Here is a 12,163-nt window from a genome sequence, read left to right on the forward strand (position 1 = left end):
GTTCTTCTGAAGCAAACAACTCGGCGATGAATTTTTTTTTTTTTTTGGCCTGTTAAATGGTGCGCGAGTTTTTTTAATGCTGTAGGCATGGGTTATTCACTGCAGAGAGGCTTTTTTGAAATAGATCCACTCGTATTCGCGCCTTGAAGCTGGGAACCCACAGAAAGTTAACTTCAGCTGACCACCCGTATGCTGTCAATGGGGTTCAAACATGGGTGTACCTTTACATGGAATATCAGCCCTCTCATTTCTGCCGTAGATGGATGTATATTCATCGATGAAATACATTCAGGGGTCAATAGAGGTTGCCCGACTCACCTTGACTTTGATGACTCCCCTTTCAGTTGTCTGATAACCACCGAGGCGATCCAAATACTCCTTGCACTGTGGACTTATGTGTATTCTCAGAGCTACATGGGAAAAAAAAACACAAAACGACTTTTTCATTGAGCATACACTGTAAAAATATGCAATACGAATTCAGCATTTACATTACGAAGCGTTATACAGGGTGTTCCACTTCTTATCGCTGCCCAATGACTATTTCCTGAGCCATTGCTTTCAGAGTCAAATTTCAATCAGAAAAAAAAAATGTTTCAAATGGTGTATCTCATCGTCTTAAATGCCTTTAAAACTTTTGACATCATTTGAAACATTTTACTCCAATTGAAATTTGTCCCTAACACCAATAATTCAGGCAAAAAGCTATTGGGCAAGGATAAGAGTGGACACCCTGTATAAAGAGTGTTACTTGTCCATTAAAGAGGCGAAAGATATTGAATTAGTATGGAGAGATCAGATCAGAATGTGAATTTTCAACCAGGGTGAATCAGAAGTCCTGAGAATTTTCAAGAAAAAAATTATCAAACGTAGAAGAAATTGTTGTATACATTCTGTTCAAAATCTTATGGTATGAGTTCAGATATAGAAACATTAGTTCAAAATTTCTCCGATGGGGGAGCTTTCCCATGAGGGCTATTTCCTTTCTATAGTTCTTTTCAGTCTGATTTCGATCTCCCGGGACTTTTTTCAATTTTTCGGGAAATATTTTTCATTTATTCTGAAAAATTACCATTTTTTCTGAAAAAATTTCATTAATCATGTATTCTCGCCATTTAAGAAATAATTGTTTACACCAATTCTGAAATCACTTCTCATTAATTATGAAATTACTTCTCATTAGTTATGAAATTATTTCTCATTAATTCTGAAATTATTTCTCATTAATTCTCAGATAGTTTCTCACTAATTCTGAAATTGTTTCTCTCACTAATTCTGAAATTGTTTCTCTCATTAGTTCTGAAACGTTTTCTTAAAGTAATTGTGAAGTTATTTCTTTCACCGAATCTGGAGAGAATTCATTGAAGGTTTTTCCCTTCAGAATTTCTATGAATTACGTGGTTTTTGCCGGCGGGCCAGTGCAAGCACCTTCGAGGGCCATGCATTGATGACCTCTTCTATATTAAGCCAATACATACCTTCGCCATTAGATTCCATCCTCGAAGCAGTGTTTACGGTATCCCCGAATAGACAATACCTCGGCATCGTCAGGCCAACGACACCAGCAGCGACGGGGCCTAAAATAAAACGTTCATAAATGGAGGGTGATATTGAATGACTGAATCGCATCAAATGCAAGACACATTGAATAACGTTGGGGGTGAAATTACCAGTATGGATTCCGATGCGTAGTTTCAGCGTGTGTTCGGTCTTGTGACGTATCTTGAAACTCCGTATCGAGTCGAGCAGCTCGAGGGCCATGAAACCTATCTCGCCGGCGTGTCGGTCCCCGTTCCTGATCGGCAGGCCGCTGACGACCATGTAGGCGTCGCCTATCGTCTCCACTTTGTACACGTCGTAATGGCTGATAATGTCGTCGAAGACCGTGTAAAGGTCGTTTAGGAATGTAACCACCTGAAATGAGAGAGAGAGAGAGAAATAGAGAGGTGCGCCAATTCACACACATGTTAATAAATTCCAGCACATTGAAGGATGATTAGGAAACCACTATTAGTGTGTAGGGTTTGTAGTTAAATGAGAACCAACCGTGTTGGTGCAAAGGGTGCTGGACCAGGGGCACCGAATTCACTCTTTGTTCGTTGAAAATTATTGGGAATTGGGGGTATCACTATCGATACTTGCGGGGTCGGATTAAGATGTTTGAAGACCCTAAGCACTTGAATGATTTTGGTGTCCCCCCCCTTATACGTATATTTTACACAATGTTGAATCTATCAATGGAGAAGAAAACATTGAATGAAACTTTGTATTTCAGAAGTAACTAATCTAAGACAAGCAGTGGATCCAGAAATAGGGTGGGGAGTATAATCACCCCTCCCAAAATCCGGATAATATGGTAAAACTTGGCCTGTCCCGTAAAATACGGGACAATCATGCAATCATACACAATTAGCCACCCCTCCTGACTCATCGCTGTGGATCCGTGACTGTGTCTAAGGTTAAATATATGATCTGGATATAATTTCTGAGCACTCACTTTATCTATCTAAAAGCTTTCTCCTACTTTTTCCAGCTCAAAGTCTTTGATAACATCCCTTAAAACTAACGCTACTTATACCACATTTGTGTCTATACTTGGTATAGAGATATGAGCCATCATATATTTTTACATACTTTAATCGAGGAAATGGACCGTCAGTCAAAAAGGGTTTTTTCCCCACATTATTTGCTTCAGTGTTTTGATTCTAGCTTTGAAATTACAATCTTAAATTTTATTGGTTCTTCCATTCCTCAAATTCAGCAAAATTTATTAGATAGACCATAGACCATAAAGGGTGGCCTCTGTTAGTTCGCCCTTCATCTCATCAACTATTTGTCGTAGAGGTATGGTTCCAATTTGAAAAAATGCTAAAAATGTGTCCAGAAACTACTGTTTCAGTTTTGAGAATGAAGGTACAGCGTGTCACAAAATAAAAAAACTGATTTTACATGGACACCCTATCCTAAAAAACCCAATTAGAAAGTTGTTGCAATTACAAAAATCTGCGAAAAGTTGGGAAAGAACATGTAGACTAAGGGACAAGCCTTTTTCCCTCATTTTTGCTGTTCCTTCCCAACTTGTCTCCGATCAGGACCGGACTTAGGGGGAGGGGGTGCGAATGGTGCGGTCGCACCGGGCCGCAAAATTTCTCTTTCAGGGGCAGCAATTTTTTCAAAAGAGAAACCTTTTCCTTTCTCGGCAGATGCTTCGGAAATTCTTGATTAAAATTTAATTTTTTTCCCATTAAACTATTATTGATTGTGAAAGGAGGTTTTCAGTTTAAAGCCCCAACAATATTATTTTTAGCGTTATTAGGTATGGCAGTAGCTTATTTCTAAAAGAAAAAATGGCGTATGTTATGCAGGTGGTCGCATTCTTTATCCCTTAAAAAAGTCTGGCCTTTGTTTCTGCCGTTAAAGAATAACAGGTCTATATTAACAAAAAAAAAACATGCTTAGAAATAGAAAGCATCAAACAAAAATGGTACCCTTCCTTAGAGAGGTGCCCCACGTGGCTGCACAGATAGCACGGCCTCTGGGGGCTGAAAGGCTTCAGCCTAGTTTCTTATAATTTTTGATTTTCATACTATAAATTCTTTATCGAGGGGCCAGTGAAAAATCTATCCTCTAAGGCCCCAACAAAGATCCCAGCCTATCGACCCCTGCTGCAGGACGTGGGTGCGATAAATGCATCGAGTTTTCCCGCTAGGCCAGTACGCCTTACAGATATTGTATCTATAGGAAGTAATGAATCCCGGGTGACTTGAAACATTACGCCGTCCGCCAATAGCAGTTTTTTTTTGCCTTGTATCATTTGCAGCGAATTCACAATAGCACTAACAATTTTAAAGGAATTAAAATTAATTTAATACTCTAGAATACACAGAGACATTCATTTTTAAAAATATTGTTGGTGCTGCCACCTACTTTGAAAATCAGAAGTGCCTTATGTGGTGATGACGAAGGTAAGGTAAAAAAAAACGAAATTCTTCATTCAGCTTTGCTCCTTATAAACAAAGCTTACAAACTGAAAGTTCAAATTTCCAGTTCAGTAATTTTTTCAGGTCCCAAGGAGACATCCAAAAGAAAGGACCTCCATGCAAGCAGACGACAGGTCGTTCAAGTATTACGTCATCATCGATGTGGGGGAGGGTTTCCGATTTGCTGACTTTTGATGGGGAGGGTGGGGGGGTTTGGATAATGCTTACGTCATCAACCAACCTTTATGAAAATATGAAATATTCTTAATGGCACCTTACTCGATCAGGGCCGTCTCCATTCTAGAATAGAGACGGCCCTGATTCGGTGCGCCAAAAACGAAAAAAAAACCTTTCGATAGTTTGTGGGCACTTGAAGTAACATTCCCTCCTATTGATAAGTGCTCTGCAGAGCCACTTTAGTGATCTCTAATAGTTTCCCGGATCTAATTGATCTGCAAATGTGTACGGGCCGCTAAAGTGCACTGGAACTGTGCCACGATATCACTCAATTGATTCGTAATTATATGCCGCGGATCACTTAAATAATCTGAGAATGTGCCGCGGGTAACTTGAGTGATGTAGAGCTACACTGGGGGCCACTTAAGTGCTCTAAAACTACGTCACATGTCACTCTGAGTCCCGGGTCATTTAAGTGATTTGAAAATGTGGCACGGACCGCTTAAATGTTCTGAAATTGTAACACGGGCCGGTCAAATGTTCTGAAATTGTAACACGGGCCGCTTAAATGTTCTGGAATTATACCACGGGACACTTAACCGATCTGTAAATGTGGCGTTCATTTTTACAAAATTAGGTTCGAGGAGGGCAGGCAGCATCAGATAACCCCCAGGGTCATATCTGGTCCGTGGGCCAACGGCTTTTATGCGATTTATCATTATATGGCTTAGAGGGTGGGTCGCAATGAATTTAAAGATAAACTTTGAGTTCATAGCCTTCAAATAACATTGAAATTAACAGAAACTGATTATAAGAACATATAAAGGTATTGCCTTCCGAAATTTCAAATTTAAAAAAATATTTTTTTGCATTAGAAAAATAAATTTTTGATCGTGGGAGGGGGGCACGAGCCCCCTATGCCCCCCCCCCAGTTTACGTCTCTACCAATATGTGTTAGGATTCAGAGGGGCAGAGCTGATGACGAAATTTTGCTGACAAGGGGGGGGGGTTAAAAAATGGCTAAAAATTTGCTTACGTAATACTTGAACGGCCCCTAATATCGTAAAAAGTGAATTTTCCCCACACTTCACTTTATAGTAATGTGCTGCCATCTAACGTCAAATTTAAAAGCTACTCATGTGGTGATGATGAAGTTTAAAGTAAAAAAAACTATATTCTTTATTCCGCTCAGTTCCTTGTGAACAAAGCTCATAAACTGAACTGGGAATTTAAACTGAAAGTTCGGTTATTTTATTTGAGCATAAAGGAGGCGTCCAAAACGAAGAACCTCCTAATGAGCAGACGACAGACAAGAAGTCGGTTCCCTACAAGCTAAGCTCACAAACAGAACTGGAAGTTCGAATTGCCAGTTCAGTAATTTTCTCAGGACACAAGGAGACGTCCAAAACAAGTCACCTGGAAAGAAGCAGACGACAGATTCTGAGGCATGCATGGGGCTTATATTACTGGACGTAGCATCCAGCCGCCGCGACTGCAGCGACATCACATGCAAGGAAATCACGGGGCCCGGTGAAAAAAAAGTTCTTGCCTGGCAATTTGTCCATAGAAATGTACAGGTCGGTCTCTCAATATTGCGTTTTAAAGATTAAAAAAATGATCGAGAACTCATCTAAAGGTGAAAAAAGATTAAATTATTTATTTCATTATTGCTGGAATCATTTCATTCATTAATGTGCAATAATTTCTTTCATCAACTCTTGAATTTTCCTCCATTAATTCTGGATTTTCCTTCATTAAATCTGAAATTTTCGTTTAAATAATAATTCTGGAATTGTCTCTTTCATAATTTTTGGAATTCTCTTTTTCATTAATTTTGGAATTATCTCTTTCATTAATTTTGGAATTATCTCTTTCATTAATTTTATTATTATCTCTTACATTGATTCTAGAATATTTTCTTTCATTAATACTGAAATTATCTTTCATTAATACTGAAATTATCTTTCATTAATGCTGAAATTATCTCTTTCATTAATTTTGGAATTATCTCATCGATGTGCTGAAATTATTCCTTTCACTTATTGTTTTAAATTCCTTTGGACGCCATAAGAAAATAACGGGGGATCGTGTTTGTTTTCACCGAGTCACGTGATGTTCCGACGAATGATGTTGGGGGAGACCGCTTACGTCATACTCTCTCTCCAGTAATATAAGCTCGATGGAGGCTTGATTTATATACTGTTGGTGCTGCCATTTAATCTCAAAATTTCAGGCAACTCATGCGATGATGAAAAAGGGAGTTCTTTGTTATTTTTTAGCATAAAATTTTTTTATGAGACGAAAATTTCGGTAACAAAATTCGTGCATTTGCAGCAATCGATTTTTTTTATGTAGAAAAAATAATTATTTCTTTCCACAAAAACATTCGAACAATATGGATGAGCGAACAAATAAGTGAAACTACGGATTGCGTTGTCTCTTCAGATAGGGTTACCAGATTCAAAACTGAAAAAGGAGGACGCCTGGTGCGAACCTTAGGCAGTGTCATCTTAACGCATGCCTTCCCCCCCCCCCTCCGGGCCGTGCCCGAAGGGCCTCAAGAGAAGAGGTGCCTCAGAAAAACGAGACGTAGTTGAATTTTTCGAGAATTTTCCAGGTAAGGCCTCCAAAAAATCCCTTGGCTCGGGGGCCAATGATGCTCTTAAGACGATCCTACCTGTCAGCCCCACGTTTGTGGGGGGGGGGGGGGTCATAGAATTCCAGTACTTGATTCCTTTACGTCTATTAATTTACATTAATTAAACAAAAACGGCAATAAAAAATTCGAAAAATGATCAAAGTTATCGAATTGCAACATATAGTTGATAGAGATGATGAAGCGCTTTAAAAGTATGACAAAAACTTGTCTGTTCAATACGATTCGAGCCACTATGAAGAGACAACAGGTGGCCCACGTTAATTATTAATAATAATTTATGAATTTTGTAAAATTAATTCAAATGTCATTCCCTCTCAATGGATCGTGTTCGATGACGATCAGACCAAAAATGAATGTAATACGCGAGTAGAATGCATCTTTGTGGAAAAAAGTTCCCTTTCAAGATTTACGTTCGTAACTCGAAAAGTTTGCAAGTCTTGGGAGCACACAACTACATAATTTTTTTTCATTTTTTAGAGGGGGGGGGGGGGGCCCCCCCGCAAAATTTTTTTTTTGCATTTAGCCGTGAAATTCTCATAAGCCGGAACCGGTCCCCGATTTCTGAATTTAAATATCACAGGGGATAATGCAGTTAAAAACATGTAATTTGTTTGTTGGGCGAAAGAGCAACAACTCTCTTATTGGAAGTTATAGGACAGTGGGGGGGGGGGGGGTGCCTAAATGAGTAGTTGCCCAAGTATCCAGTCGCGACCCTGCCTATAGGTCTCTTATTTCTGACGAATCACCATTATATATTGGGTATTTTTTCTTTTTAGATACATTCTCAAGTTGTAATTTACACCTGGTAGCATTTCTTTTACTTCTATAGATCAAACTACACAGTTGATCCACTAATGACCCTCAAACTTGGTTTACTGCATGGGCCTATCTGGGCACTTCTGGCACCGGGATGCCAAGTGACAATTATATCTGGTTCCGATTTTCAAGAGTAAACATGCAAATAGGTAGGTAGGAAAGTTTAGCTATAGGTAGTAGTGCCTATCTCAGAAAAATCGCTTTGCATGTGGGCGTATGATGATGTTAAGACAGCCCTGGGCGTGTACTTTATGAAAATTGTGAAAAGCTAATCGAAAAACTCAGCAATAATGTGAAGTCTATTTTGCGATATGATTAGTTTCTCATCTTTTGTGTCATCCTTTTGTGATAATGACCTTCAACTGTACAATCAAGTGCTCTTAAAATTTTAGGGTCTTCTATCGGATGATCGATGTTGAAAAAAAATTGTACATTAAAAAAAAATATATACCATTTGATATATTTTTGTGGTGCCCCTTCAGTACTTATGCCCTAAGCATCAGTATTTTGCTTAGTGGTTAATCCGGCCCTGGGTAGTTGCTCCGTACATTTTTGTTTCCAGCTGCGGATTCCCGTTCTTTTGATGGTTTTGGATGAGTAGGATGATGGTATCCTCTGCTCCACGTAGGGGTCCCGTCTTGTTGCGGATTTTGAATGTGTAGGGTAAGGGAGTCACCTCTGAGCCATGGGGGTAGGAGTCTCGTCCTTCTGCGGACCTTGGATGGGTAAGGTGATGGCATCCTCTGCTATTTATGGGAAAGTCTCGTCTTTTTGGTGATTTTGGGGGTCTTTTCCTCTTTCGGATCTTGGATGGGTAGGGTAATGAAGTTCTCTGCTCCATGGGGGTCTAACCCTATTGCGCATTTCGAATGTGCTGTACAGTAATGGTGTCCACTGATAAATGGGGTGGGGCTTCGTTCTTCTGCGGATCTTGGATGTGTAGAGTGATGGCATCCTCTGCTCCATGTTGGGGTCCTCGTTATTTTGCGGAGCTGGGATGGGTAGGGTGATGGGGGGGCATGGGCCCCCCCCATAGGGGGGCTGACAGGGCTCTAGTCCTGGGGCCCGGGACGGTTATCGTCATATTTTTACTTTTTCATGCTATAAATTAACTGCAGAAGGGGACGTTAAAACTCTGACCGAGGGGCCCGCAAAAGATCCCAGCCTAGGGGCCCCGCTACAGGATGTGGGGGCCATGGATGGGGTTTTTTTGACTCTTGCAACTGTGAAAGGGAGAATGCGACGCTAGGTTTGTTGGTATGGGGTGATGGAGGTGATTTCTCCATTTCTTTAGAAAAGGATCAGCAGTAGATATATTGGGTATAGCCCTAAGAAATGTGCAATATCTACAAACGTAGCCATAACAGCGTGCAAGATTGTCAAAATGCAACACTGAGAGTTTGTGTGCAACGTTTTGAAAGGAGTTTAGCAAGGATATACAGGGTGTCCTGTAAGTGCATCAACCGTCTGTCGTAGAGATATAGTTTCAGATAAAAAATTCTCAAAAGTCGTTCGAAAATTACCCTGTAGCAGTTTTGAGAGTGAAAATACAGTGTGTAGCAAAATAAAAAACCCTCCAAGTTCCTAAATGAAATATTCACTGAGATATTCGAATTCAAAAATAGGAAAAAAATCGAGAAAGGACAGCATAATGAGGGGAAAGTAGCGTTAGTTTTTTCAGTTATTTCATAACTTTTCTCCGATTTTTAAATTCAAATATCTTGGCGAATATTACACTGAGAAAGATGGAAATTTTTTTGGTTGGCGTCAAGAAAAGGAGGGCAACAACTTTCTGATTGGAAGTTAGTGGACCGTGGGGGCTGTGTAAAAATTTAGATTACTTATTTTTTGACACACTGTATTTTCACTCCCGAAACTGTTACAGGGTAATTTTTGAATGCATTTCAAGCATTTATTTTTTTTAAATTGGAATCATTCTTCTACCACGGACGGTTGATGAGATAAAGGCCGCATTACTAGGCTGACCATATTTCCTCGAAAGAAATACGGGAAATTGGGATTCCAAATACGGGACATCACCAATTATCGCCAAAAATTAACAAAGTTGCCAAATATTGGAGAAATTACGTAAAAATCAAAATGGCGGGAAATGAAGCATTACTGCGAATTGCAGTGGATTTAAATGAATTCCACGAAATAAAACGTTCACCAAGACAAATGTGAGAGATTAATTTATTTATTTATAATTGCAACTATCATAATATAATTTATGAGTGGGAAAATAATTTCATTCTTTGACTTCAATAATGAATAAAAATTCAGATAAGCTTCGTGTAAAAAACGGGAAAAACCGGGACCGCTAAAATGTCGCAACGGCCAAAAAAAAAAAAAAAAAAAAAAACAGAAAAACCGAGACTGTCCCGGGAAATACGGGACGTATGGTCACCCTACACATTACCATTTGCAGGACACCCTACATACCAAGCGTGGGTTTCGCTTTCAAATCGACCAGAACAGACACCCGTAGGACTCAATAAAGTGAAATATTTTCGAAGACATTCCTACTACTATCTTATCCTTCAGAAAAAAATCACAATGACAGCGTAAATCCTAAGTCATTTTAACGCTATATCACGAGGGATTCAAATAACCATGAAACTTTAGGGAAAAATTGAAGAGAATCCAAAACGGTCTTGAATTTAACATTGAAATTTCCCCCCATTGCAGATTCTATATTTTCAAAATATCTAGAAACAAATTCGACACCGCACTCCCCCAAAAACTGAGAAATTACACGGGAGGAAAGGGGGATAATAAAGTATTTCCCGAGTAGGAAATGGAGGTCCATTATTCACACGAAATTAGATGTCACCCTTGGGGAGGGGGGGATAAGAAGAGCACGTAGAATTTTTCAGTCCGTAAGCGGAATCCACGAAGGACCCATAATAGCATCGGAGGGTAAAAAGATCCGCCGAATACCCTATCAAATGAGCAACATGATGCTGTAATAGGCTGCGTATGTAGTGATGCCTCATGGGAAAATGATCCCCCCCCCCTCCCGCCACTTCTCCGTAGTAGTAGATGGCCACGTGTGTCATTAAATGGAGATGGATGAAGTTTTTGCGCGAGAAAAGAAAACGTGAAATACAATATTTCTTTCCACTTTTAAAACGTGTCGGTTTGACTTATTTGTCGATTATTATTATCGCGATAATTTGCGGAATCGTACATTTATAACCAAGAATATCGCCTCCCTTCGGCCACACCTATAACGGAGTGGCTGGTTCCGTTCAGCTTTTCGGAATTAACCAGCAACTGTGCGTTCATTTGAATCCCAGTTTGAACGCGGTAGATCCTGTTGAATTATTTTTTTGAATCCTAATTTGAGCGTGGTTGGTGCAGGTGCTTGCAATCAAACAACAACTGCAGATCCTGATGAATCCCCTTTACGAGCGTGGTTTTTTGGTGTTTGTCCAGCTGCTCGGAACCAACCCACAGCTGTAGATTCCTTTCAATCCCAGTCGGAGTTCCTTTAGTAGATCCGTAAATTCCTTTCAATCCCAGTCCAAAGGCTGTTTGCCTTTGTTCGACTGCTCCGATCACTCCGTAACTGTAGGTCCCCCTTAGAATCCCTTTCCAAGTGTATTTGTTGCGTGGTTGTTTGCTTTTGAATCCAAATTCAAGCGTCGTTGCTCGTCTTCGTTCAGTTGCTCCGAACCAACACAAAACTGTAGATCAGGCATCCTCAACCTGTTGCTTGCGAGCACCCACGGTACTCCATCCCCGTGTCCAATTTCGTGCTCTCGAGCACTTATATAATCCACGTTCTGATTAAACACCTTCTACAAATTGCATTCAAGGATTAAAATCATGCTTGATTTTCATGATTTCGTATGTCAAACTTGTCGTTTAAGGGTGCTCTTCTTTCTATAGCGGATACAAGCAGTGCTAGCGAATAGGAAAAGGTTGAAGACCTCTGCTGTAGATCCTATTGAATCCCTTTGTTTGAGAGTGATTGTTTCTTTTTGTCCTGCTGCTCGGAATCAACCTAAAGCCGGGTTTTCCTAGGAGCAGGTTTTCTATGGTGCATGCAGCGTGAAGACGCGGATTGGTAAAAAAAAACCTAAATTTCAGGTTTTTAACCAATCAGCGTTTTCACGCTGTACACGGCGCAAAAGTTCTACTCCTAGGAAAATCCGGCTTAACTGTAGATCCCATTGAATCGCAGTTCGAGCGTTGATGTTTGCCTTTGTCAAGGTCTTGGGAATCAACCCGTAACTGTAGATCCCATTAAATCCCAGTTCGAAAGTGATTGTTAGCCTTTACTTAGCTGCTCGGAACGAACCCGTAACGTAACTTCCATCGAATCCCAGTTCGAGTGTGGTTGATATCTTTGACGAGTTATTTGCAATTGACTCAGAACTGTAGGCCCATTGAATCCCAGTTTAAGGGTGCTTGTTTTTTTTTGTCCAGATGATTAAAATCACCTTATAACTTAGGTTGCTTTGAATTCTAGTTCGATCATAGCTGTCCGGCTGAATTCCAACCAATCCCAGCTCGAGTGTGGTTG

At 40.0% G+C, this 12,163-nt stretch overlaps 1 protein-coding gene across 1 annotated transcript in view; it reads right to left on the reverse strand.

Moving 5' to 3' along the window:
* The window catches only part of LOC149067383 (receptor-type guanylate cyclase Gyc76C-like), a 315,737-nt gene that overhangs the window by 3,483 nt on the left and 300,091 nt on the right, over nt 1-12,163 (reverse strand). Inside the window, exons 19-21 of the mRNA XM_089252906.1 lie at nt 1,671-1,914; nt 1,479-1,577; nt 319-410 (exon numbers count right to left, since the gene is read on the reverse strand). Of these exons, the coding sequence (XP_089109032.1) occupies nt 319-410; nt 1,479-1,577; nt 1,671-1,914 (435 nt within the window). The remainder of the gene's footprint in view (nt 1-318; nt 411-1,478; nt 1,578-1,670; nt 1,915-12,163) is intronic.

Source organism: Pholcus phalangioides, unplaced genomic scaffold, assembly GCF_987345545.1.
Source record: "Pholcus phalangioides strain wild (caught in Gottingen) unplaced genomic scaffold, Ppha-v1.0 ptg000031l_1, whole genome shotgun sequence".
Lineage (NCBI taxonomy): Eukaryota > Metazoa > Arthropoda > Arachnida > Araneae > Pholcidae > Pholcus > Pholcus phalangioides.